The 27,766-nt window shown below is 56.1% G+C and overlaps 1 protein-coding gene across 1 annotated transcript; it reads right to left on the bottom strand.

The window, feature by feature from the left end:
- Window positions 1–243: 243 nt before the first annotated feature.
- Window positions 244–19,194, bottom strand: ANO9 (anoctamin 9). The gene is made up of 24 exons (XM_051964099.1): window positions 19,010–19,194; window positions 8,995–9,066; window positions 8,414–8,530; window positions 8,069–8,211; window positions 7,726–7,772; window positions 7,276–7,334; window positions 7,022–7,095; window positions 6,430–6,564; window positions 6,241–6,337; window positions 6,019–6,079; window positions 5,836–5,918; window positions 5,642–5,746; window positions 4,897–5,061; window positions 4,644–4,680; window positions 4,199–4,310; window positions 3,843–3,900; window positions 3,438–3,535; window positions 3,059–3,201; window positions 2,778–2,930; window positions 2,411–2,555; window positions 1,904–2,005; window positions 1,279–1,372; window positions 1,075–1,187; window positions 244–684 (listed from the first exon to the last, which is right to left on the bottom strand). Exons 1-24 carry the CDS (start codon window positions 19,013–19,015, stop codon window positions 657–659), a joined length of 2,247 nt encoding a protein of 748 aa, XP_051820059.1. The 5' UTR covers window positions 19,016–19,194; the 3' UTR covers window positions 244–656.
- Between the last annotated feature and the right edge of the window lie 8,572 nt (window positions 19,195–27,766).

Genomic DNA, 27,766 nt, shown 5'->3' with positions numbered 1-27,766 from the left:
TGATCCTGCCTGGGGAAAGGGGCCATGCTTTGCACTCATTGTGATCTGGCCACGTTAGCATGCATAAGTCGAGCTGACTATCTGCTATTGACTGATGAAACTGCCAGCTGGGGGGTCATGAGCTAGGGTGCTGGGGAAAGAACCCATTTCCCTGAAAACTGGGAGGGGAAGAGCCGGTCCTGCTTTGGCAAGCAGTGTGCTGCCAAGAATAACCTTCTTTCTAACATCTCTTACTCGGAAGCACACATTTTAAAAAATCACTTTATTATCCACAAGGGTTTAGACAGCCAGCCCTGCCTGGGTGGCACACCCCTCAGTCCTTCAGGGGCTGGCAGGACAGAGGGCATCCCAGAAGCTGGGTTTGAAGAAGTGCATGGCTGGGTAGAAATCCCATCCAGGGTTAATGAGTGGATCCAGGGTCCAGCTGCCAGGCACCAAGTCAGAGGGCTCAGAACTTGTTCACAAAGGAAGGTGGGACATACAGAGGGTTAACCCCTCCTTCTAATACTGCTGCCCATCTCCTGGGACCCCAGGGGCACAGATGATGTGCGAGGAAGATCACAGAATCCAAGGGACCCAGAAGTCACAACACATCCATGCCAGACAGAGGCTACTTTGGGCAGCCTCGGGTGCTTCTAAGTCATCTTCTAGCCTTCCTACACATCAGTAACCCTGGAGCTGAGGCTGTAGAGGCAAGGGAAGAGAGGGAGGAAGGAGAGATGAGAAAGGAGGAGGGAAAAGAGAAGGTAAAGGGGAAAAAGGAAGAGGAGAGGGAAGAGTGTGGGGAGGAGGAGGAAGAGAGGAAGGAGGAGAGGGAGAAGGGAGAATCAGACTGGAGACTCCCCAACCACTCAGCATAAGTCCAGCATCTCCTCCAAAGAAAGGAAGGAAACCCCCAGGGAGTGTTCTCAAAACTACACCCTTCCCCCTTCCAAACTCAGGGGAGGGACCAGAAGGGAAGTGGGAGCAGCCCCAGGGAATTGACTGGGGTGGGGGGGAGCTAACCCTAATGCTAACCCTTCCCCTTTCTATTCTCTGAGGAGGGGCCAGGGTGGGGCTGGAAGCAGCTTCTACCGTAGTTTGTTTTGCAAATCCACAAATTTTTCCTCTAGGACTTTGTTTTTCACAGTCTGGGGGATGTCAGGAACGAACCAGGCAGCAATAAGCTTACCACACAGGGCTACATGCTGAGGGGTGAGAGGGGCACGTCAGGGGCCATGGGGCCCAGGGTAAGGCGCTCCTTACCCTCCTGACCTGCCCCAGGTAGCTGGATCCTACCTCAAAGAGAATAACAAAGGCCAGCCTGGAGGCCAGGAGGAACCAGAACTCGCCAGAGTAATGGTAATCGTCCTTGTTCCGGTAGTCTCGGTACCTGGCATTGAGAGAAGGGGCCATGAGAGGTTCTGTGGGCAGAAAGGCCAGTCAAGAGCTCCCCTCACCAGTCCAGGCCCGACTATCTCTCTGGCCCGACCACACCTCCTCACCCCTCCCAAGGACACCCACTCCTACTACCACGGGATTCTCCCCAATCCGCCCCACCTCCTTCCCTATGGGCCTTTGGCGAAGGAGGGGCAGAGTCCCTGGCTCCCTGGCCTTGGTGCTGATTCTACAGGAAGTCATTCCCTTCTCAGCCGCCATCTCTTTGGTTCTGAAAGCTCCCGGCACTCTCCGGATGGGGATGGACCACATAAGGGAATGGTGGCCCAACGAAGGCTTCCCTCCCGGTCTCCCAGTCCACCCAGGGCCAGAGGGCAGAATCAAGCTGCGAGCCTAGCTGCCCTTCGAGACCAGGCTGCTCTCCCTCTCCTTGATCTCCGATCCTCCCTTCCCCCCAGTCTCTGGGCCTGCAGAAAGGAGCCAAATGGAGGGGATTGGAGTCCAAGTGTGCCGGCAGCCTGCTCACCTGCACTCAGTCACCTCCTCTATTCCTTGATCTGGAACGTGGTCCTTGAAATCCTTGGTTTGGAAAACGGAAAGGCTATGGTTGACGTATCCGGTCAGACAGCTGCGGGACAGGGAGGAGGAGATGGGATTGGGCCCATCCGGGGCCATGAGAAGGGCAGAGCAGGCTCCCAGGACCAACTATGGTGATAGGGAGCACCACGCTGGCAAGGGACGGAGGATGCTCTGCCAAGGGCCCAGGGCTGGACCAGGCCCAAGAACATCTGGGTTCTGCAGGACTCTGGAGCCCCCCACCAAGTCCTCTCGTTGTCTCCTCAACGTAGAAGTCAAGAGGCTAAGAAGTGAGCTTGTTTCCTCCTCTACCTCTATGCCTCCCTCTCTGTCCCTTCCTCCTCCCTCCTCCCACCACACAGGGCCCCCCAAGTCAGAGAACCAGAACAGGGAGGGGAGGATGGGGGGGAGGGAAGGATGGGGGAGGGGGGGGCAGCGCTGCCCAGGCCCTGCTCACTCAGCTGTGGTGTTGCCCCGGCTGCATGGCCCGTAATGGTACTTGTACACAAGGCGGGGAATGAATTCTGACGTGAAAGCGATGACCATCCCATTGGCGATGACGGCCAGCACCCCGATGGCCTCGAGCACCTGCAGCCAGGTCCCTGGGGGGTTGGGGAGGATGGGGACTCAGCCACAGAGGCTTCCTTTCCACCAGAGGCCTGTCTCCCATCTAAACTCTCTCCTCTCCCAGTGTCCCCAACACAAGGCAGCGAACTCCCACACCCCCCCCACTCATGCACAACCTCACTCCCTTACCCCCCCACTCCCACACCCCCCACTCCCGCAGCACCCGCCTCCCCCCCCCCCCCCCCCCGAGCCCTCACCAATGTCCTTGGCCTTCCGAGGCACCAGGCGGCGCTGCAGATGCACCATCTTGATGGCATCCAGGCGGATCTCGATGAGGTTGCTGAAAAGCGCCAAGAGCGGGGCCAGGGGGAAGGCAGCCACAAAGATGGTGGTGAATCCGTACTGGATCACTGGAGACCCCAGGGACACAGAGACCCTGACTGACCGCCACCGAGGCAGCGCCTCCCTCCCCCCTGCCAAGGGGCACCGAGGGCCCGACCCAGAGAGCTCCCCCTCCCGCCCCCCCCAGCCCACGCACTCATCTCCATGAACTCATCAAACAGGCTGAAAATGTTCACTTCGTTCAGGAAATAGTTTTTGCGCCATTCTTCCAGGTTTGGATCGTCCGACGTCTCCATCTGGGCCTGTTCTCTGAGCTTGTGGATGTGGTAAGTCAGCCACCTGGGCCGGGCAGATGAGTGCCAGAGTAAGGGAGGTATGAGGGGAGAGGGCAGCCTGGTAGGTAGGAGCAAGGGGAGGGGGCAGCCAGGCGGGCAGGGGCAGATCAGAGGGAGGAGACAGCCTGGCGGGGCAGCAGGGTCAGTGGGGTCCAGGGGAGTGGGCAGAGCTAGGTTCTGGGGTCAGCCTGGCAGGGTGGGAGGGGAGCTGGCTCCCGGGTCCCAGAGGTGTTTGCTCACGGGCTCAGGTATTCCACACAGTTGCTGAGGGTCTGCTTCAGGCCCATGATGATGGCCATTTGCACAAACAAGTCCATCATGCAGCCGCTGGGATGGCACTGGGCAGGGCAGGGGAATCAGTCCCCTGTCCGGGGCCCAGCCTCCTCCCCCTGCCACCCATCTAGCCCTCTCTCTTCCAGCTCCCCCACACCTGCCCCCGGGTTAGGGCCTCTTTGATGCTCCCCCTTGTCCCCTTCTCCCACCTGCCTATGCCCAGGCCTGAGGCTTTGGCCCCTCCTACCGGTCTTCAGAGCCCACTAAGGGTCTCTTCTCTCCCCCAGAGAGCCTGACCGGAATGATATGGACACAGTTCTAGGCCCTTGGGGGTGAGGAATGAAAAGGCAGCCATTGGGACCCCAAACTGACCTCCTCCAGCCTCCACTGACCACCGATTCGGACCTGTTTTCCTGGGTGCCCGTTTATCCTGGAGAAAAGAAAGATGAAAGCCCAGAGGAGAGGTGAGAGAGAGCCCTCTGCCCCTCAAAGCTTGCCCCAAGGGTCTCTAGCCCTTGGAGAGTAACAGGGAGGGGCAGGGTGTGAGGAATGCCACGGGAAGCCCCAAAGGCGGGAGGGAGGATCCTGGGCCGGAGAGGGGTGCCAGCAGTGCAAGCTTCCATTCCTCCCCTGGAGGGGATCACTGCCCCCCCCCACCCCGGAAACTCAGCAGCCCACCTCCCCCCCCCAGGAGCTCAGCGCCCCCTCCATCCCCCCCAAGAGCTCACCGGCCCAGGAAGAAGGCTGTGTAGACGAGGGAGGAGAAATGGGCAAAGAACTGGAACGTGAAGAATTTGACAGTGAAGTTGCTCTCGCGCTCTGAGAATGTTCGAGGTTTCTCTGAGAGGAAGAGGCGGGAGTCCTGAGGGGAGGCCAAAGAGGAAGAAAGGCTGCCTGGGCCCCCAGCAGAGGCCTGTGCCGAAGCCCGTCCCCCAACGAGTGGTCCAGCCCCGGGTCAGCAGGCCTTGATGTTCCCGCCCGGCCCCACGGTTCTCGGGCCAGCCCGGGCTCAGAGCCCCACATGCCCAGGGACCTTGGAACAAGTGCTTCCCCAGAGCTCTAGATCAGGCAGGGCAGAGTAGGGAGCCCCCCTCGCTGGCGTGGCCACCCCCCCTGCTCTTCCAAGCCTTCTTCCCCTCCCTCACTCCAGTACCCACGATTCCCCCTCCTTACCAAAGTCACAAAGCTTCAGCGCCACTACCCTGTTCACCTGGGGGAGGGACAAGAGTCTGGGCTCATCCTGAGCCTCGGGGAGGCGGACCCCTGACCCCCAGACCTAAGGTACGACACGTGACCTGCTCTGGAGAATCCCTGGTATGGAGAAGCATGGGGGGGATCCTTGTTGCCCCTTAGCCCTTTGTGTCTGGAGGGGGGCAGGTCACCTCTCCCCCCCCTCGGCCCTCCCCCTCTCCGGGGGCCCGGGCACCTTGGTCATGATCACAATGGTTATGTAATGCACCAGGGCTCCGGTGACCACCACGGCTGTGGTCAGCTGCTGCTCCAGGAAGGGCAGGGCCGAGCGGCTGAACAGAAAGGTGGCCATGACCCGATAGACGACCAGGATGTGGGCCATCCCGATCAACAAGCAGATCTGGGGGTACGAGCAGCACAGTAAAACCCTGGGCTCCTGGACCCGGGGCCGGGGCCCTCTCTCCAGCCGCCCCAGGAGGAGGGGCCCAGGGGTCTCCACCGGCGCGGTCCCTGGCCCAGCTACCCCAGGCACGCAGAGAGGAGGGGCCCAGGGGTCCCCACTGGCACGGTCCCCAGCCCCTGGCCCAGCTACCGAAGGAGGAGGGGCCCGGGGGTCCCCACTGGCACGGTCCCTAGCCCCTGGCCCAGCTACCAAAGGAGGAGGGGCCCGGGGGTCCCCACTGGCACGGTCCCCAGCCCCTGGCCCAGCTACCGAAGGAGGAGGGGCCCGGGGGTCCCCACTGGCACGGTCCCCAGCCCCTGGCCCAGCTACCGAAGGAGGAGGAGCCCGGGGGTCCCCACTGGCACGGTCCCCAGCCCCTGGCCCAGCTACCCAAGGAGGAGGGGCCCAGGGGTCCCTGCCGGCGCAGTCCCCAACCCCTGGCCCAGCCACCCCAGACACCCCAGGGAGGAGGGGTCCAGGGGTCCCCGCTGGTGCAGTCCCCGGCCCCTGGCCCAGCCACCCCAGCACATGACCACACCATGATCAGGGAGCAGATGAGGATGGCACTGCTGTGCAGGTACGAGTGCTGGTACTTCTGTAAGTGGTAGTTGGGGTTATTGATCAGCTCCAGGGTCAGCTCCTCCTGAGGACACAGGGGACAGCCGCCAGCTGGAGAGCGGGTTCTCCCGGGACGGGCGGACACAGGACAGAAGGAGCAGGCTGAGACTATACCTGGTCCTCGTCCCACCCGTAGAGGTTCCAGCTCGAGGCTGTGTTTGCCCGTTCCCGCTTCCAGAACTCCAGGAACACGGTGGCTATTGGCAGGAGGACATGAGTGTGGCAGGAGGAGCACATGAGTGGCGGAAGCAGGGAGACCTCCTCCCTCCTCCCCCATCCACAGTCTTGTGCACTCACCCCACAGGGCCATGAAGATGGCAAAGATCACGGTGCCCTCGTTATCAAAGAGGTGAGTGAGCTGCAAAAAAGACGTGTTGCTGGAGGGTGGCGTGGGCTGCCCGCTGCCCGAGGCTCTGTTACCCAGTTGGCTGCTGGATCCAGAGCCCTGCTCCTGATCTCAGCCTCATGACCTATAAGATGGGCACAAAGGTGCCCCGGGGGCCAGAGCCTGGCCAGTACCTTGGCAAAGGTGCAGATCTCTGCCAGCCTCCAGTATTTGCGCTGGTAGTCTTGGAGCGGGCACATGACCGTTTCCTTGGCTTCACAGACCTCCTTGCTGAGGAGAGAGGGGGAGGAGGGAATGATGAGGAGCCCTCAGCCTCGCCCATCTTGTCTGCCCGATTCCCAGGCTCAGGGCCCCTTGCCCACCTGATCTGGCTGGCATCGAAGAGGGAGAAGCCACTGAGGAAGACGAGAAGCCCGGCGGCAGCCGCGGGCACCAGCATCACAGTGTACCAGCCCAGCCAAGCAAAGTACAGGGCCACCTTCTCCCCAAAGTAGTTTCTGTGGGGGGTAAAGCAACGGCGGCAGGCTGAGACCGAGTCTTGGACCCAGACCCCAGAGAGGGCGCCGGGATGCTCTGGAGGCTTCCCACGTGGGGCGTGGGAGCCAAGGCACCCGTGGGAAACTCCTAGGGCCTCAGTCCCTGATCTTGCTAATGGGGATGCTGAGGATTCCATGAACTGCCTCAATCATAGGTCCCCATACAGATCCCTAATGAGCCCCAAACTGAGCCCCCATTGACTGGGACCCCTTACCTGAGCCCTCCACTGACCAGGGATCCCCAGACAGACTTCTCCTGGCCCCCAGACCTCTGACTCCCAAATTGAGCCCCTTCCTCATTGGAAGTCCCAAACAGACCCCTAATAACCCCCAAATTGAGCCCCAACTCACTGAGGGTCCCCACTGATCAAAGCCCCCCCCAAATGAGCTGCCCTCCCCCTCCCAATGACTCCAGTACCTGATCTTGCCAATGGGCTGCCTGTAGAAAATGTCTCTCCACTGGGCCCAGTGGCTCTGCAGATCTTCTTCCCTCTGGCCAGAGGAGTGAGTGAGTGACTAGCCCCGCGTCCTTTCACCTCCCGGCTCCCTTCCCAGGCCCTTCATGCCCCCGCCCCCAAGACCCTCCCCTCCCCCCCGACCCATCTGGGAGGGACCTTCCCCAGCCCCCGGTCCCCTCTCCTCCCGCTCTGACCACCACCGCCCCCTTCCTACTTCGTGGAGGGGAAACTTGGTCTCGAAGACGTGGTCCCTCACCAGGTCCTCGAAGTTCTCTAGAAGAGATGAGGCAGATTCTATCCCCCTTCCTCCTGCCCTTCCCAGGCTCCTGAGGACTCCGGGCCCCCGAAATGCCCTCCGCCTGAAGGGGGTACCCTGCCCTTGTTCAAATCTGAGGCTTGAGCTCCCCAGAAATGGGCCTGCCCACCCCGTCCCTGAGCAGAGCTTACAGTCCTGCCCCCAGGCTGCCCCAGGCTCAGTGCATCCCACATGTCTGGGGCCACCGGGGCAGGAGCCCCGCCAGAGGGTCCCAGCCCCCGCGTCACTCAGGACCGGCTGGGAGCCAGGCCTGGGAGGGGGGACCCCGAGGCCGAGACCCCTCCTGACTTTCTCCAGCCAGGACATCTAAGGGGTCGCAGCAAAGGTGGGGGCAGGGCACCTTCTTACCTCCATTCACCTCCTTCTTCCTCAGGATGAAGTTGACAATGCGAATCCTGAAACAGACACGTTTCTTCCTCAGGGCCCGCGGGCAGGAGCCCCACAGAGAAGTGGGGAAGGAATTAAATAAGAGGGAGTCTGGGGGTCCCAGTCTGGGGGCTCGGGGAGGGGGCCCTTGTCTAGTCTCTTCCTCTTCCCCAGACTCAACTGCCTGAGCACAGGATCAGGACCTGCCCCCCGGCCTGGGACTCCCAGCATCCTCCTCCATGTTTCTCCCCAAGGAGGCCCCCTTTGCCCCCCCAGCAGTGCAGGTTACGGGGGAGGACCAAGGCGGGTCTTTGTGGCAGCTCACCGAGCAGTGGGGGTAGGCACAGGCCCCATGGGCAGGGTGTGGAGGGAGCAGCAGCTGGTGTCCTTCACCAGTTCCATGTACTGGCTGAAGATGATGCTGTGAGCTCTGATGCCGCAGAACAGCCTGTGACCGTCTCTTATTTTCTGGGGGCACAGGGGATGGCACCGAGACTGGTACGTGGGGAAGCAGCCTGCTCTCCCCCTGGCCCGCTGGGAAGGGCTCCTCCCCTCCCTCTCCCCAGGGACAGTCCAGGTCCGAGATCTGCCTTAGGATGGGGAGCCAGAGGCTCAGGCCCTCGACCTTGGTCCTGTGCCAGGCCGGGGTCGACCAGCCCCCGAAGCCCACCTTGATGGTAAAGCCCATCTTTTCAAGTTCCATTAGGAAACTCTGGCGACGACAATCTCGGCTTGCATTTGTCTTCTGCAGGTTAGACACGAGGACAAAATCCCAGGTCTCTAAGAACTGGAAGAGGAAAGAGTTGGAAGAAAGGGAACAAGTGTCTGTTAATCAGCCACTGTATCTTGGGTACTCTTACTGGAACCTCTCAATGAAGCTCAGTGCTATTCTTATGCCCATTTTACAGTTGGGGAAACTGAGGCAGGCAGCAAATAAGTGACTTGTCCAGGGTGTCTGAGGCTGAATTTGAACTCGGTGCTCCATCCAGTGAGACACCCAGCTGCTCCAACTCAGAGATCTCAGAGAACCTCAGATAGCCAAAGAGCCCAATCCCTGCTTTTACAAATGAGGAACTATTTGTGAGCACACGGGAAGTTACCTGTCAGGATGCCGCAGTCTGCATGCAGTACGTCTCCCTGACTGCACACCCAATGCTCCCCATTTGCCCGTGCCGCCCCGCCCCAGTTTCCCAGGCTTTAGAGCAGGGAGACAGCAGGGCCAGCTTCCTCACTCTGGGGCTTGGCACTCACCTGGAAGCTTCCGGCCTCCATGAGAGGGAAACTTTCTGTCTCTGGGACAATGTGAATTTCTTCCTTAGCACCCTGGGGAGAGAGATTCACGGAGAGATAGCGGCAGATGGGCGGGCTCTCCCAAGCATCTGTTAGGCCCCAAGGGAGGTCCGGGCTCGCAAAAACAAGAGGCCATTTCCTGGCTCCTGGGACAAGTCCTGCCCTCCCCAGATTCTGGGTGGACAATGGGCACGGGAAGAAGAGTGGCCAGAACAAAAGGGAGGTGGGAGGAGGATCCCTGGAAAGGTGCCAGCTTAAACATCACAAAGCAGGGGGGCCTTGGAGCAGTTGGGCCCCTGCTGAAGCCTGACCTCAGACACACTGACTGTGGACTTTAAGGCCCAAAGTGGGGGAGGGGGCTAGGGCCCTCATTTGGGAGGTCCCAGGATCTGGGTCAGCCTGTGTCTAGTTCCCAAATCCACTCCAAAAGGGAGCCAGAAGCCTCTAAGCACATGAATGAGGAGACAGACAGGAGAGAGGCTGGAGGCAGAGGCCTAATAGAGGCCATTGCCACAGGGATTGTGAGTAAGGAGGCAGGGATGGATGGGGAGGTGCCAGGGGGTATCCTAACTGTTGACTCAATGTCAGGGGCCAGAGGCAAAAGAGTCCCAGCTAACTTTGCCCTTGATAGAAGAAAGGATATCTAGGGAGAAAGAGGAGCTTGGTCTTTGGTCAAGATTGAGAAAGAATTGGAGGGAGAGTGTTGGAATCTTGACAAACTGCTAACTCATTAGAGTTGATAGATTATTGATCTGATCTTACAAGAAGACTTTTTGGGCCAGAACCTGAAACAAGGTACTAAGTAGAACTAATTGATACAATGCTTGTGTTCACACCTTTACTCATGGGAGTTCACATGTATGGGAGATTCACAAAGTAAACTTTGTAACTTTGTGAATTCACACCTCCCTTGAAGCTCTTAGGGCCCGAGAACACTATGGGAGAAAACCCATAATCCCTCTAAGACTCTTCAACCCAGAAATTAGGGTGAGTGCAACAAAGAAATTTTGTTAAAAGAGTTAAAATAGAATTTTAGCTAAGATGGGACAGATGTTTAGAAAACAGCCTTCTGTTTCTGTTCAAAGAAAATGTTTAGAGAGCATTGTCAAAATTATGGAAAGCCAAGGTTTAATTATAATTTTGGAGCAGATCACTGAACTTTTAGAAATTGTTAAGTACATATGTCCTTGGTTCTGTACAGAAAAAGAATTAGATTTAGACGAGTGGAAATTAATAAGAAAAAAACTGGGTGAATACTACAGATCTAATTCAAACTCAATGCAGTGGACATTAGAAAGAGAGGATCTTTTTTATAATAAAAATGGACCTGATTCAATTTCCAAAGACATAATTAATACATATAATTTAATACAATTGGCTATAAGAAGTTATTTAAGTGTTAGAATGAAGAAAAAGAAAGTGCAGGAGGAAGAAGTGCCAACTTTACTAGGTGAAAAGGAGGAGGAATCAGATGAGAATGGAATTAATTACAATTCTGAGTGTGATACTTTATAGCAGGAGGAATTAGATCATTCCATATCTCATGACCCTCCCCCCTCAATTAACCCTTCACGGGTAGAGGAAGAAGGGGGAGGAAGAGAGGCAGAAACACAATCAGCTTTTCCTGTAAAGCAGAATTTGACAAGATTAGTAAAGCATTAATTAAGGCAAAAAATGAAGGAGAAGATATATCTGATTTTATAAACGCATATCCTGTTATTGAAAAGCTTGACTCTTCAGATCAAAAAGAGAGAAAATACACTCCTTTTAATTTGGAAAAATTTAAAGATTTGAAAAAGGTTGCACTCTTTATGGGGCTACATCATCTTATGTGAAGATGTTACTAGATAATTTGTCTTATGAAATCTTAACCCAGAATGACTGGAAATCCATAGCTAAGACATGTCTAGAACCGGGACAAAATTTATTGTGGCTTTCGGAGTTTCATGAATTATGTAGGATTCAAGCCCAATGCAATAGACAAACAGGAGCTATTGGACAAATCACTTTTGACCAACTAGCTGGTCAAGGTCAGTATGCAGAGAGTTCAGAACAGATTTATTATCCCATAACAGTGTATGAGCAAATTTCTAAGGTTGCAATAAAAGCTTGGAGTTCTCTCCCTGGACAGCAACATGGAAGTAAAGCTTTTATAAAAATAGAGCAAGGTCCCAATGAACCTTTTGCAGATTTTGTGGGACGTTTGCAAATAGCTGTAATAAGAACCATTGGAGACAATGCAGCAACAGACTATGCAGCAAATGACTAGACATTTAGCTAAGGAAAATGCTAATGAGGTTTGCAAGAGAATTATATGGGGGCTAGACAAAGATGCTCCTTTGGAAGAGATCATAAGACACTGTGCCACAGTGGGCACAAATGCTTATTATGCCCAGACTATGATGAATATGGAAAGACAAGGTCCTTCTTGGCAGAGGAATTCTAGAGAAACTCGTCGATGTTTTCAGTGTGGAAAAATTGGACATTTAAGAGCCCAATGTAGAAATGGAGATAAAGTGAGAAGACAGAGTGAGAGAAAACCCAAAACCCCATGTCCAAAATGTAACGGAGGCTTTCACTGGGCCTCTGAATGTAGGTTGACCCAGAGGAATGAGAGGCAGGGCCCAGCTCCAAAGTATCAATCAAAGGACAGGTGGGGCATGATAGCAGCTGAGGTTACACCCAGAGAGACTTTAGAAATTCAGGACTCTGATGTCATCAACCAACAGAAAAGCAATCAGGATTACAGTTGGGAAGAATACAGGCCTTTTAAGACAACAAGACAACATCCAGTGCAAACAGCTCCAATGTAATTACCAGGTGATGAGGAGAAATCCTAAAAGTGGTAAATAGAAGAGAATTAGATAGATTAGGTAAATAGAAGAGAATTAACTGCTTGGGGAAGAGGATCTGCCTATATTTCCACAGGTGGAGAAGGAATCAGACAACTGACAATGAGACTGTCAAAAGAACTTTAAAATCTTCAGCTTTCAGTTCCTGAAAAACCAGCAACAATCATTGTATTTCTTGAGATGAAATAGAAAAAGAGAAAAACTTCAAAACAAAGGAGAATTAAGAAACATTGACACTGAAAGAGCATGGCTGACAATGAGTCTGTTTCCTAACACAAGATGAAACTGTTTTAGTTCTTGAAAAAAAAGCAAGAATCATTGGATTCCTTCAGATAAAAACTTGTTGATGAGACTTTTTGCAGTACTTCAGAGCTTACAGGAATTATTAGATTCCTGGCACATGAACTAATGGACAATGGATTCCTTATGGACTATTTCTAGGACTTATGGACATGTGTAAATTTTCAGGATGATTCATGTTATTTGTTGCATTACTACTAGCCTGTGTTATATTGCTATGTGCTTATGTATTTTATGTAATTGCAAGAATCATTGGATTTCTTGAGATGAAAACTTGTTGATGAGACTATTGCAGTACTTAAATTTTCATGTTGATTCATGATTTGTTACATTATTACTAGCCTGTGTTATATTGCTATGTGCTTATGTAAATTATGTGTAATGCCTCTCATATTGATGGATTTATGTATACCATGTATATCTGTTTCAAAGTTCTGGCCCATATTGATGGATTTATGTGTACCTGTTTCAAGTGAGCCCCTTCAGAAACCTGCTAATCTGATTTGACTTCCTATTTCCTTTGGTGGTTTCATCTCTCTTCCTGAGGTGTCAGGGAAGATGTGATCACCTTTTTTGGGGGGTTCTCACCTCCCTCTCTCTCGTATTCCACAATTCCTCTCTCTCGTATAAAAGAAACAGACAGAGGCTCTCAGACAGATTTCACCGGAATGACATGAAGAGTGGAGCTGGCTGGAGGCTGAAGAAAGCAGAGGCAGAGGCTGAAGGACAAATCTTTGGATTTGGAGACATTCGGAAGGAGCTCTTGGAACCAAGCAGAGAGAGAGTCCTCAACTAACCAGGCTACTTTGGAAGGAGAAATAAACGTTTGTATTTTTACCAGCTGGCTGCATTTGGGGTAATTATTGATCTGAACTGATACTAAGGCTGCCTCCAAGAAAACCTCCCCCGAGAAACCTGCACTTCTCTCCCCCAGAGAGAACCTTCTTATATTATTATTTATAAAGAAGAACAAGAACTCCAACAGGAGAGACCGATGAAAAAACCTCTGAGGTACCCACTTCATACCAGTCAGATCAGCCAATATGACAGAAGAGGAAAGTGATCAGTGTTGGAGGGGATGTGGGAAAACTGGGACGCTGATGCATTGTTAGTGGAATTGTGAACTGATCCAACCATTCTGGAGCACAATCTGGAACTGGGCCCAAAGGGCCATCAAACTGTGCACACCCTTTGATGCATCAATACCACTACCAGGTCTGTGTCCCAAAGAGATCACACACACAGAAAAATGGAAAAGGACCCACGTGTGCAAAAAGATATTTATAGCCCTCTTTTGTGTGGCAAAATATTGGAAATTGAGGGGATGCCTGTCAATTGAGGAATGACCGAACAGGCCGCAGTGTGTGAATGTATTGAAATGCTGCTGAGCAATGAGAAATGATGAACGAGCAGATTTCAGAAAAACCTGGAAAGACTGACACGAGCTGATGCAAAATAAAATGAATAGAACCAGGAAAACACCGGACGTGGTATCGGCAACTTGGACACAGTATCAACAACACCGAGCACAGCATTGGCAACGCGCGTATCAGCAACATTGTTGATGCTTGGTTACAAAGGACTCGGCTCTTCTCAGCAATGCGTGATTCAAGACGAGTACAAGGGATTCCCAAAGGTGTCCAGAACCAAATTAAAAAGGCTGCACTCGGACAGTTAGTGCGGTGGATGGAGCCCCAGCCCTGAAGTCAGGAGGACCCGGGTTCAAATGTCGCCTTAGACACTTCCTAGCTGTGTGACCCTGGGCAAGTAGGTTAACCCCAATTGCCTCAGAAAAAAAAAGGGTAAAATAGGTGCACTCAACCTGGAGGTCGAAGCATATTATCTTCACTTGTTCTTTTTTGTCTTTTTTCTTTCCTTTTGACAAGGAGAGAGAGAGGGAGGGACCCGTGGGGACAGACAACGAGAGAGAGAAGGAGGGACCCATGGAGATAGACAAGGAGAGACGGAGACCCCCAGGCAGGGAGCTGGAGCAGAAACAAAGGGCCAAGGCCCTCGATGGGCTCTGTAATCTGCCTTTTTTACTTCCCGCTCCACCAGGAGAGGCTCTAGGATCCCAGGGCTGAGGCGTGGGAGACATGACAGCATCCTGAGCCATCAGCCTGGCAGCTCCCAAACTCTTCCATGTAGGGAGGGACTCTTGGAGAAGTGAGGAGGGGCAGCAGACCCTTGGTGTTGAGTCCTGTGGACTGAGGCAAACTGGGAATCTCCAAAACTAGGAGGTTGATGCAGACAGCTTTTAGGGGCCCCCCAGCCTCCCACTGGTCTCGAGAGCCAGGCTACCTCCCACTTCCTTCCTCACGAGGTCACCTAAGCAGCAGGTACCAGGTTTTCCCGGAACTTGGAGAGCAGGTTAAGCTGCCACAGGTCCCTCCACACCCAGCTCCTCCCCAACCTTTGTCCTGCTGGTAGCCAGACTGGCATGGCCCAGATGGCCAAGCTCTATGTTGCCCAGCCCTCCCTCTCTCAGGGCTGGTCCGCCTCCTGTTTCTGGGTTTGTTAGGGAGCCCAGACCTCCCACTCCTGTTTCTGGGTCTGTTAGGGAGCCCAGCCTTCCACTGATTTAGTCTCGGGGTATCTGTGGGCCTCCCTTTCCTGTCCAGAAGATCCCAGGGCCTCCAACAGCCACCGGATTAGAGGCTGGACTGGGTTCTGACATGCAAAATTTCTCACAGTCTGGCCTCCACCCTCTCTCAGAAGGAGCTGGAATCATGGCCATCACTGACCCACCACCAAGTTTATGGTCCATAATCTCTGGGTCTCCAGGGCTGGCAGCCCTCCCTTGCACCCCTTCTTGGGCTCCCTCTTCTACTCCCCCCCTCCCAGTGGCTCTCCAAGCCCCAACCACCCACAGTGGAGACCCTGCCTCATATTCTAAAGAAAAAGTAGAGGCCATTGATGATGACTGCCCCTCCTCCCTTCCCATCACTCAGATTCCTTCTACCCCTCCCCCTTCTCCTCTCCTTCCCCTTCCCCCCCTCTTTCTCTCCCTTCCCCTCCCCCAGGTGCTTTCAGCCACTCCCTCTGTCCCCACCTCTCAGGATTAGCTCACCTGACTCCTGGCCAGGAGGATCCCTCCACCTGCCCAAGGCATCCCCTTTCCTCCCCCTCTCATTCAGCTTCAGTCACTCAGTGACCACAGGCTGCTTCCTAAACCCCTCTGACATCATGTGTCTCCCAGCCTCAAGAACCCCTCCCTCCTAGCTGTAGTCCTCCATTTTATGGCTAAATTCCTCTAGAAGGCTATCTACACTGGAGTCTCCACTTTCTCTTCTCTCACTGGATTCTTAGTCCCTAATAATCTGGTTTCTGACTTCCATGGAAACTGGTGACTGGGGATCCCTTAGTGGCCAAACCCAGCGGCCTTTTCTCCCTCCTCATCCTTTGTGACTTCTCTGCAGCCTCGGGCACTGTGGGCCCTCTCCTCCAGATCTGGGGGTGATCCCAGCTTCCTGGCCCTCCTCCCTCCCTCCCAGACAGCCTCCCTCCCATGGCCAATGTGGATAATTTGAAGGCATTCAAATTATCCACATTGGCCATGGACACCTTCCAGGGCTCTGCCCCCCCAATCTGCCCTGGGGCCTCTTCTCCCAGGATTTTATTTCACACGGTGATCTCATCAACTCTCCTAGATTTAATTCTCATCCCCACCTATCCTGCCCCAACCTTGCTGCTGACCTTCAGGCTGGGATTTCCAGCTGTTCATTGGCCACCTGAGACTTTTTTGGAGTAAACGATCAAGGTCACACAGCTAGTAAGTGTCTGAGGCAGGATTCGAAGTCAGGCCTTCCTGGCTCTGGAGACCATCGCTCTATCTACTGCACTATCCAGGTCCAAAAGGGAAGGCATTACCTTCTCACTCCAACAGAGCTACCATCCTCCTCTAAACTAGGGCTTCTTAAACTTTTCCCACTCATATATCCTTTGCACCAGAGAAATGTTTATGTGACTCCGGGAATACAGGGATAGAAAACGGGTCTTCAATCAAACACTGACTGATAATAAATCATAATTCCCCAGTTACGAGACTCCAGATGGGTCATAACCCACAGTTTAAGAAAACGGACAGGCCTAAAACTGGTAGGGATCATCATTAATAATAATAATAACAACAAATAGAATTTCATTGAATACTCACAACCACTTTGAAAGAGGAGGGTTATTATCCCCATTTTACAGATGAGGAAACTGAGGCAGACAGCAATAAAGTGATTTTTCCAGAGATGGTAAGTGTCTGAAGCTAATTTGACCTCGTCTCCCAGATTCAGCCCATGGGATCCCCCAGCTGCACACACCCATTCTATTTCCCATCTTGTCATCAATACATTCACAAACTCCTTTTCTCTACTCCAGAGTTCTCATCACCTTAGAGTTGTTGGGTGGGGAAGGGGCTGCCTCAGTCTCTCCCCCCATGAAGTCCATCCTCCAGCCAGCTAACAAAGGGATCACCCCCTTCTCAATGACTTACAGTGGCTCCCTATCACCTCCAAAATCAAACACAAACTCTTATTTGGGGCTCAGCCCCCTCTTCTTGCAGCTTCTCTGCCTGCAGGCAGCCCCCAGCCGGGGTGGGGAGAGTTTGTCATCCCCACTAGACTGGAAGTCCCCTGAGGGCAGGCACTAACTTTCTGGGTCTCCAGGGCACACAATAGGCACCTAATACTTGTTGACAGATTCAAACTCCCTTCCCTGACTGCTCAGTCTCCTGTCTGCCTTCCCCTCCAGGATCCTAAGTCAGGAACGGCCTTGCCTACTCCCCAGAGCTCGAGTACCCAGAACCCAGCACAGCTCAGCCAAAATCTGAAGGGTGATCACCATGGAGCCTAGTGGTCATCACTTCCCATCTCTTTTTCCAAGGGTGGGGGCTACACCCCCTCCCCCCAGGAAGAAGACTCAGCCAGTGACACATCCCAAGAAGGTTGTGGTCCCTCAAGAAGGATGGAGGCTTTATCCTCTCAAACAGCTCAGTCAAGCAGTGGTCTCGGGACCCAGAGCCCTTCTGGTGTAGGGAAAGGGGAGACATTCCCTGATTGCTGCCCAGCTCCTGATTAGGGACAGAGGGTGTCCTACCTGTGAGAAAATCCAGCCAGCAGGATCCTTAAATCCCACCTTACAAGGATCTGAACCTAAATTCCCCTCAGCAGACCCATTCACAGAGGGGCAAATAGGAAAGGGGGTGTCCCTCTCTGCCTCCCACAAGGGGCCGCAGGGCAGCGTGGGGGGGAGCAGTGGACTGCTCTCAGGTGGTTCTGGGGTCTGAAGTTCAAGGTCAGGGAGTGAGGCACCAGCCAGGGAGGGCAGGTCCAGGCGTTGGTTCAGAGCCGAGGACGAGGCACCCACATCACATTTCTGCAGAGGGCTGGGCCAGCCTTGCGAAGGCCTGTGTGGGTGACTGGGTTTCACTAGCTCTTGCCCTCTTTCCGGATAGTTTCTGGGCCTCTGGATTTCAGGAGGAGGCCCTAGGGCTTTATCTCCGAGCTCCGGCATCTGCTCCAAGCAGCCGAACCAGGGCTTTTGCTGAGCTGGGGGTCTCTAGCCGAGCTGGGGGTCTCTCTAGCCGAGCTGGAGGCCTCTCTAGTCAGTCCCCACAAAGGCTGGAGGGAAGGCCATGGATCTTGCCGGCAGCCTCTGAGCCACCTCAGCCTGAGTTGGGAAGCGTCTGCCTGGCCGGGCCTTTTCCCTTTGCTCTTTCTCCCTTGGGTGCCCTCTGCTCTCCTCCAATCGGAGCCAATCTCTGCCATATTCCACCGGCCCATGATTATTATCATCGGGATTCTGGATTCTACTCTAGCTGCAGAGTTCCGGGATCCAGACGCTTGAGCACTTGCAGGCTTCTGGGTTCCACACTTAAGCCGCAAGCCCAGCACCCCATTGATGGCTAAGTCTTACGGGTTCTCCCCAATCACGTCTTTGGCCCCAGATGGGCCCTGGTTAAGGTTGGGCTGCACTAGAGACTTGGGAGGGCCCCTCCACCTCAGCAGGGCCCGTCCAGGTTCCCCGGTTGTCCATCCCCAGCCCCACCTTGCCCCAAATCCATGGGGTTCTTGAGCCCTCCATCGGGTAAGCTTTCTGAGAGCAGGCTCTGGTGCAGGAGGCAGAGCGCCACTTTCTGGACCATCAAGCTTCCCCTCGGGAGCGGAGGAGCTCCAGGGGCCCTCTCCTCTGCCCAGCTCCCCTACATTCGTGGGCCACAAGGAGCATCAGTGGGCTGCGCTGAATGTAGGGCCTTCCTGTTCCCTAGACTGGCAGGCGCAATTTGTTTTCTGGCTGGAAGGGACCTTGCCCCCTGCTGCTGCCATGACAAACAGGGATGACCGCTAGTTTGTCCCTAAAGGGCCGCCAGAGCGCTTTAGCCGTATTGCTTCCTTCTGCCCACTCTGCAGATGAGGAAATTACATAGTCACCCGGCTAAGTGAGCATGCCGGGCTGGATTTGAACTCGGGCCTTCCTGACTCCAAGCCTGGACTCCTCCCCACTCCCTGTTAAGAGATAAGAGTCAGAGAAGGCCAGCCACTTGCCTCACGCCACACAGGAAATTAGCGGCAGAACCGAGACCAGACTCGGGCTTTCGGACTCCCAGGTGGGGATCTCATCCCCTCTGGCCGGCGCGAGAGGCAGGAGATGGAAGCGACCTCAGCCTGGGGCTGCTCCCTGGCGTTCGGGGCCGGATCCGGACCCGCTTGGGTCTGGGGCTCGGCTCCCCCACCTTCTCCCTCCCCTCCTTCCCCTCTCCCCCCACCCCGGGCCGAGCCCAGAGCCCGCGGAGACCCAGAGCTGCACCTGAAGCGCCAGGGGGCGGGGCTCACCTGCATGATGGAAAGCGGCGAGCGCGCGCGCGGACTCCCTTCCGGATCTGGCTCGGACCCGGGCGCAGGCAGTCTCGGGGTGGGACGGGGGCTTCGGCGGCCGCTGGGCCCCCGGGGCCAACCTGCCTGCTCACCTGTCCCGGGAGCGGCCCAAGTGCACTCTGACTCCGGAGCGCCGACTTCCGCGTGGGACTCTCACCCCTCCCTCCGGGAGTACCGGCTGAGGGGGAGGGGCGGGAGGAAGGGGAGCGGCCCGCTACTGGGCCCCCTCCACACCGGGCCGGGCCCTCCCGATGCGGAGTGGGCCGGGCCGGGGCGCTGGGGGAGAGGGGGTGGCCCGGAGGGGCCACTCTCCTAGCCCTAGGGGGTGGGCCGGGACCCTGTTTCCCCGATGGGAAAACAGCTCTCACACGCGCTGCCGGGGCTGCATCGGACAGCCTGGCCGGAGCCTTTGTCGGGAGCTGGGTAACTCCTCAGAGGAAAGCTGTAGCTCTTTTGGGGGACGGGGGTGGGGGGGTGGGGGGGTGGAGCCAACCGAGTGCCCCAGTGTCTGGGCCGGGCCGGGCTCCAGAACCAGATCCGATGAGCGGTTGCTTCAGGGGATGGAGAGCCGGACTGAGGACGGAGTGCGAATTCAGACCCCAGCTGTGTGGCCCTGCACAAGTGGGTGGGGGTTGTTCAGTAGGGATTTTCCGACCCCATTAAGGGTTTTCTTGGCAGAGATACTGGCACGGTGGGCCATTTCCTTCTCTGACATTTTACAGATGAGGAAACTGAGGCAAGTAGAGTAAAGTGACTGGCTGGGGTCACATAGCTAGGAAGTGTCTCAGGTGGGATTTGAACTCGGGGAGAGGAGTGTTCCTGACTCTCTGTGCCCTGTGGCGCCCCCTAGCAGCTCTCTACAAGGAGCACTTTGACTCATTTTTCTCATCTATAGAATGGGAGGGTAATAGCACTTCCTCCCAGAGCTGACATATGCCACCCAGGTGTTAGGAGTGTGATCTTTCTGGGCCTCAGCTTCCCTCCTTCTAAAGGGGGAGATTAGACAAGGTGGCCCAGGGCCCCCTCCAGCCCCGCCATTCTGTGCTTTCTGGAAGGGTCCTGGTCTGGTTTAGGCTGAAGCTTTCCCCGGGGCTCTGTCTCAGCCCTGACCAACTGCTGCCTGGCTGTGTGTCCTTGGGCAAGAGCAGGAACTCTCTTGCCCTTCTTCCCCTGGGGGCAGGTCCTGGGGATGTGCCAGGCTGCCAGGCTGCAGACCTTCCTGGGACTGGGTAGGCGGCCCCAAGGCCATGCCTCCATTGCTGAAGCCCCTGGGAGTAGCCAAGCTGATCCCTGAATGCGGTGTAATGAGCATTTGTTAAAAGACCTACTATGTGCCAGGCACAAGCTCCAGCTCTTGAGGGGGCCTCCTGTCAGAGGAGGCATCTGAGCTGGGAGCACTCTGGAGCAGAGGGGAGGAGGGAGGCCCTCTATAGGGGGGTCACCAGTACAAAGGCGATGCATGGGAAACAGACAGCAGAACAGTATGACTATAAATAAGATTGGAAAGGTAAGAGTGAGTCAGGCTGGAAAGGAAGACTCAGGTTGGGCTGGGGAGGACCCCTCAGGCCAAGATGAAGGGGTTGGGAGGAATGACTCTTCCGTTCAGACTAAAGGGGTTGGGGAGGACTCCTGGGGCTGGGCTGGGGGGGTTGCATATAGAGAATTATAGAGGATTATATAGAGAAGACAGTGAGGGGGAAGTGAGAAGAACTGGGCAGAGCAGGAAGAGGGAATGATCTCAGAGATCTTGCTTAGGTTTGGACGATCTGGGTAAAGTCTTTGGGATTGGATTCAGATGCTCCTGGAAAAAGGGGAAGAGTCTCATTGGAAGAGGTCTGAGAGTCGGGATTGCAGAAGCTGGGCCAGTGCCTAAGATCCCATCTTTCCCTCCAGTTCTCTCGGGATCTAGCACAAAAGTACCCAGGCTGATGACCAGAAAGACATGGGGACAGTGAGCACACAGATTGGAGAAATCCTAGTGGAGGCGACCAAGCAGCAGTCATTTGGCTAAGTTGGTTGTGCCCCCTAAGAAGGGGCCGGGGCTTGTAATTAAGGGGCTCCTCTCCCTCAGTTTCCCCGCCAGGCCTGCCTCTGCTCTCCTGTGCCAGCAGCATCCTAGGCTCGGGTCCCTCGGCCACTTAGAACTGTCTCGCGGCCTCACAGGGCTGTGTCTCAGGGGGATGGCTCAGCCCCCTGGGCTTGGGGTTTGGGGCAAGCCAAGATTTTGGGCAGACTCTCAAAGCCCCGACCGCTCTTGACCAGAATCTCATCGGAGGGCTCTCTACTCTGGGTGCTCCCAGCAGACAGCTTGGCCTGAGCTGGGGCGGCTCCTCCCAGGGCTGTGTCTGCCATGTTGTCAGCCCTCAATAAGGGCCGGTCAGCCTGATGGCCTGGTGTGAGGTCCCCGAGACAAGGAGCAAGTGGTCAAGGTGGTCCCTGGTGAGAGGGAGGGAGAGGGGCCCATGCCTATGAGCAAAAGCCAGGAGAAAGGGGAGAGGCTGGAGTGAGTGAGTGTGAGAGTGTGTGTGAGAGTGTGAGTGTGTATGAGAGTGAGTGTATATGAGAGTGAGTATGTGTGAGAGTGTGTGAGTGTCTCCATCTGGGCTTTCTTCTCTTTGGACATATCTCGGAACCCCCAGTGACTGGTCAGCAGGACACAGTAGGTGCTTGATCAATGCTTGTTGAATAAACGAATCCTTCCAGTTCTCCGGGTGACCAGTGGCCCCTGGTGCGCAGTGGATGGAGCGCTGGGTCTGGCGTCAGGGAGACTTGGGTACAAAACCGGACACTCACTAGCTGTATGGGCCCGGGCAAGTCTCTTCACTGCCATCTGCCTTAGTTTCCCCAATTGTAAAATGGGGAACCCCCCTCAATTCAAGGGATGGTAAATCACTTAGCCCAGTGTCTGGCACATATTAGGTTTTGCACACACACACACACACACACACACACACACTCACTCTCTCTTATTCCTTTCCTTCCCCCTTCCCCACATTCCCACTCTAGGAATCTTTTCCCTCCTCCTCCCCCCCCATTATTTCTCCCTCCCCTCCCTTCTTGCTCCTTTCCCCCTCCTCCCTCCCCTCCCATACTCTGTCAGTTGTGAAGTTTGTGACCCTCACCACCCCCCCTTCCCTGGGCTAGCTCAGGCTCACCTGCCTCTTACCCACCCATTGCGGAAAATCTCCTTCCCACTGGCGCACAAATAGCCATTCTGCTCATAAACCCTCCCCCGCGCCAGCTGTGCCCGCCTGGTGGTTAAGACCTTGGTGCTTTCAAACTGCAGAGCGCCTGAGGGCCCATTTTATAGATGGGCCCCAGAGGAGTCTTCTGAGCAGGAGTCTGGCTCTGCCACAGAAACAAGTGCTCCCCATCATTCTGCCGCAGCCCGTGTGCCCAGCCAGCTCTGCTCTGGGGTGGCTTCCTCCAGGAAGCCCATCTTCGCCCATCCCAGGGAGAGCTCCCTGCAGCCCCAGGAAGCTCTCTTGCTTACCGTCCCCCAGGGGATTTGGGACATCAAAGAGTGGGGGGGGGCCCTGGTAGTGGGCCCCTTGTGCTGTCTGGAGCTCTGGTCCCTACTCTGCCTCTGTCGGTAGGTGGCGCTGGCCGGGGTCTCCCAAACCTTCCCCAGTGCTCCCCCTGGGTTTGCTGGGAAGGGAGCATGGCTGGCCGGACCCTTGGCTCTTTGGGGGCCACAGGCCTCTTGGCCCAGAACAGAACCGAAGCCCATGGATTTCAGCAGAAATGAGTTCTCTCCAAACGCAGCCATCCCCCGCGGCCTCAAGGTCTCCAGGGCCGGCCTTTGGCCTCCTCCACGTGTAGTCTGGGGTTTTAGGTGAGTTCAGGCAACCAGGGCACTCGTCCCCCAACTTGGCAGAGCTGGGTCCTCCAGGACACTTTCTATTTCCACGTTCTAGGGGTCCCCGAGCCTTAGCACAGTGCGAGGCACAAGGACGCTTACTAAATGCTTACTGCTTGCGGACTATCCACTGCCAAAGCTCAGAAGCCCCCACCAAGGGCTTTCCTTTGAACAGTCGGCCTGGAGACGGGGCTCTTTTGCAAAGCCATTAAGGAGTCAGAGGAAAGTCGGGACCTACCAAACAGTCTTCTGCTTCACCTGGATCGGATGTCCCCCAGATGTCCACGGGAACCCTGGAGAGAGGGGCCCAAACTGCAGTATGAGCAGAAAGGCAGACCTGCACGGGAGTCCTCCCCGCTGCTCCCTCTCTAAGGGGCATCCTCCTTCTCACTCCTCCCTCCCTAAGAGGAGTCTTCCTCCCCGCTGCTCCCTTTCTAAGGGGCATCCTCCTTCTCACTCCTCCCTCCCTAAGAGGAGTCCTCCTCCTGGCTCCTCCCTCTTGTTCACCAGGAAGAACTTTCTCCAGCCCAGAAATCCCGTTTTTCAAAGCTGTGACTCCTGGCCTTTAGGTCTGTCCAGTCCCTGCCCGTCCCGTGCCCGGGACTGCCCAACGGCGGCTGGGCCGGCTCCTGCTCCGGCTCCTGCTCCAGGTTCTGACCCGCCGCCTTTGTCTGAAGGCGCCGTCTCCTACCCCGACCTGACCGTGTCGGCGCCCGCAAAGGCCGGTGCGGACGGCTAACCCCGTTAACGTGCGTGTCCGGACGTCCCGCAGGCCGAGGAAGAGGCGGGAGACGGCGAGAAGAAAAGCCCGGGATTTTAGACTGAAAGGGAGGGGGTGCTTCCGAAGAGCGGGGCGGGGCGGGGGGCGGGGCGGATGCCTTTTCTGCTTCCCAGGATAGAGCTGGGGGGCAACTAGACGCCGGTGGCTGGAGCTGGTCAGGAGCACCCGGGTCCCACTCCAGCCTCAGGCACTTCCCACCGATCACCGGGTGACTCTGGCCTGGAAACGCCCCCCGCCCTCTCAGAAAAGATGGGAGTTGGGTTTGGGAAGGGGAAGATTTGATTAAAAAGTCTCCCTCAAAGGACGTATTTTTCAAGCAGAGTCAGGCCAAACCAGCCCGGAGTCAGCGCCTATATGGGCTCTTTCCCGTGAGCTGCCTCCTCAGGAAGGGAACGAGGAGACGGGCGCGGCTCCGGAATGAGTCCCGGGCTTGGCTCGGGGGCCCCGGGGCACGGGATAAGAGGCCTCTCCGGTTTGGGACAGGAGTGACCTTATCCCTGCTCAGGGCCCAGAGGGACCAGAAGGCTTCCCTTTCCTGGCCCAGAAGGTCCCGAGGAGACTCTGGAGTCTCTGCCGCTTCCGCTGCTCCCACCCAGCTCCTCCCCCTAAGCCGCAGAAGCCTTTCCTGATCCCTCGCGATTCCAAGGCTTTCCCTCGGAGAGCAAATGCTCCGGTGTGGGACTGCTCTCCCTTTGGAGACCAGGGCTCCCAGGCTCACACACGGCGGGAGGGGGGGGGGGCCTCCGTGGGGGCGGTGTCTCTACCGCATCTGTGTGTGTGTCTCTGTGCGTTATGTGTGTCTGGGAAGGAGGTGCCCACGAGCCTGGCACTGGGGCTGCTCTCGGTGCCCCCACCCCCCACCCCACCAAGACATGCAGAGAGCTCTCCACCCCCCGGGCAGGGTGAATCATGGCATTAAGTGGGGGTGTGATGCTATCATGGCAGACTTAGCTTGGGAGAACCCAGGCTTTAAGCACCTACTATGTGCCAGGCGCTGCATGAGCACTGGGGGAGAGGTACAGCCTCTGCAGACTGACCTGGGGCCCTTGAGACAAAGAACGGAGCCGGTCGATCTTGGTTCTTGCCCCTCACGTGGAAGATGACCGCTGAGGTCATAGGTGACAGCTCTTACCTGGACTGAAGTGAGGCAGGCTGCGCCCGGTGGCCACCTCCCAGTGCGGAACCAAAGCCAGGGCGGCTGGCCATGGCCCAGCATGGAGTGCTGCCCCTGGCATCTCCAAGGTCCAGCCCAACTCTGTTCCACATCCGCTTCCCCTGCCTTCCTGGCCGTTCTCTGGCCGTTGGGCCCCTGCTCAGCAGCTCCCGTTCTGCCTTAGTGGGCTGTGGCTGCTTTGCCCGCTGCAGCCTTTGGGAGCCGTGAAGGGGGGACAGCGTGAGGAAGGCCTGTGGTCCCGGGGGTGGGGCCACACTTCTCATGGCCACTGGGTACATCTGCCCAAGAATCTAGTCTGGGCCAAAGGGGGCCTTGGGGATGCTTGGGAGCTTGTTTTAATCTCTTACTTTTTCTTCAGTTGACAAAAATATTCTCTCACATCCAACCCCCCAATTGGAAGAAAATTCCCACCGAAAATATACACTTAAAAAGATCCATTCCCACTTAGGTTCCCCAGCACCCTGGGGCCCTCCCCTGTGCCAGGAGGAGGAAGTTTCACCCATTTGTCACAGCTCATTCCCAGCCCTCAGCTGACTCAGCCTCTGGGAAGAGAAGGGCTGCCGGCTCCTCTTCCTCGGATCTGTCTGAAGAGGTCTCCTAGTGGCATTTATCAGTCCCAGGGTGTTCGCTTACTCCCTTTTGGAGGCTAGTTCCAAGCTGTTTTCTAGTTTAGACGCTAGTTCATGACTTTGTGTCTTCCCGCAGCCCCCACAATTTTGCTTTTTTTTTTTTTTTGTCAACTTGCCCAGGGTTCCCTACAGGAGGTGAAACCTCAGAATGGCTTTAAGTTGCATTAAATGAACGAATAGCTAAGGGCAGGAGCTGAGCTCAAACCCAGCCTCCAAAACTCTGTGCCTCGGTTTCCTCATCTGTAAAATGAGCTGAAGAAATGGAAAAGACACTCGAGTGTCTTTGCTAAGAAAACCCTCTGTGGGGTCACAGAGAGGGAGACACATTGTAAAGACTGAACAATTACCATTAAAGATCTGGAGCATTTTGAAATCTTGGGCTTTCTCTCTAGAAAATTGCCTGTTCATAACCCTTAGATTTATTTGTTTTTGCTGAGGCAATTGGGACTGCGCGACTTGCCCAGGGTCACACAGATAGGACGCGTTAAGTGTCTGAGGTCACATTTGCACTCAGGTCCTCCTGATTTCAGGGCTGGTGCTCCATCCACTGCGCCACCTAGCTGCCTTTCCCTAAGATTTATTCATTGGAGAATGACTTAAAACCAATTCATTTGATGCCGATCAACCTTGAGACCCTTATTAGAGAAACTTGGGCAGCGGCTCTTCTGCCACCTTATAGTCAGGGAGGGGCGGGGCCGTTTGGGGGAGCAGCCCCAGTCCCAGCACTCAAGAGCTAAGGGTCAGGTTCTCCCAAGCAAACTCTGGGAATGTGGGCTTCCTCCCCCCGTTCTGGAACCCGAAGGTCTCCCAGCCTCCCCTCCCCCTTCCCCCGCACCTGGAGCCTCCTTCTCCCGGGGATTCCCAAGGGTTCGGGAGTTGTCCCGGCCTGTCCCCCCTGGGCTCATGGACTTGCCCGCGTCTTAAGGTCCCTTCCCGCCTTGAAAAGGAACCTCGCGCAGGAACTGACGCTCTCGGAGGCGCAAGAACTGAAAGCCAACAATCGGTTTAATGAGAAGTGTTCCTCTGGCGATGGCCCCGAGCTCGGTCCCGCGGGGGGGCAGTGTCCCCGGAAGCTGTTCTTAGAGCTCCTAGCTCAGGACCGGAGGAGCCCCCGGCTGGGAGCTGGGGGGAGGGGGCGCAGGATGGGAGGAGGAGGAGGAGGGGAAGGAAAAGGGGGAGAGGAAAGGGAGGGGGAGAGGGGAGAAGAGACCACCAAACTTCGGGGGCTTTGCCTACGGGGGCTCCACCCCGCCTCCCGGAGCCCAGGCTGGGGTGGGGCTGGGAGGGTGGTCAAGGTGAAGGGGGGGTCACAGTCAGAGGGGGCGGATTCACGGTTAAGGGAGGCGGGGTCACTGTTAGGGGAGGAGGGGTCACGGTTAGGGGAGGAAGGGTCACGGTTATGGAATTCGAGTCCGAGGCTATGGGAGGATGGGTCACAGTCAAGGGGGGCGGGGTGACAATTAAAAGAGGCGGGGTCACGGTCATAGGAGGCGGGGTCACGGAGGCTAAGTTATAGGAACTCAGATCGAGGGGGGGCGGAGTCACAGTGAAGGAGGGCAGAATCACTTTCAAGGGGGGCGGACTCAGGGTGAAATAGGGAGGGACGATCATTTTCAAGGCTGAATCTAGAGAGGGAGGGGGGGGCGTAGGCACGGTCAGAGGGGGCGGGGTCAAGGTGAAGGGCGGTGGGGTCACGGTGAAAGGCGGTGGAGTCACGGTGAAAGACGACTGGGTCACGGTAGGGGGTGACGTTGGGGAGGTCGGGTTCTGCAAGGGGTCCGGGGGCTGCGACACGATCAGGGTCTCGGGGGTCGAAGCGTCTTGGGTGGAGGGCGTGTCGGGCGAGGCGCTCGGGCCAGAGGCCGACAGGGGCTCTGGCTGCAGGGACTCTGGCTGCAGGGGCTGCTGCCCGGACTCTGGGGGATGGGACTGGTTTTCCATTCTGTGGCTAGAGCGGAAGCGAAGCCGGGTTGTCAATTACCCTGATAACCAATCCGCGCTGGGACTACGAATCCCGGAATGCCTTGAGGCCCGGGAGCTGCGCGAGTAGGCGTGCGCTGCGTTCGATGGTGTGACTACGTTTCCCAGCATGCTGTGCGACCACGGAGCTAACGCGGCGTGCGCCAGAGCGGAACGTCGCCTTGGCAACCAGCCCGCGTCCCTTTGGCCTGCTGCTCGGGACTAGGCGCCACAGCGCGGCTTGCAGCCCGGGAGCCGCGTCCAGCGACATGCGCCGGCCCACCCTGCGTGCTGGGCGGGCCGGGGGCGGGGT

Source organism: Antechinus flavipes, chromosome 6, assembly GCF_016432865.1.
Source record: "Antechinus flavipes isolate AdamAnt ecotype Samford, QLD, Australia chromosome 6, AdamAnt_v2, whole genome shotgun sequence".
Taxonomy (NCBI): Eukaryota; Metazoa; Chordata; class Mammalia; order Dasyuromorphia; family Dasyuridae; genus Antechinus; species Antechinus flavipes.
This window is presented reverse-complemented; position numbering and strand designations above follow the sequence as displayed.

Coding starts and splice junctions, on each gene's coding strand:
- ANO9 (XM_051964099.1), bottom strand. Junction 4,311..4,643: donor GCTGAAGCTTTGTGACTTTG/GTAAGGAGGGGG, acceptor TCTTCCTCTCAG/AGAAACCTCGAACATTCTCA. Junction 1,188..1,278: donor CCTTTGTTATTCTCTTTGAG/GTAGGATCCAGC, acceptor CTCACCCCTCAG/CATGTAGCCCTGTGTGGTAA.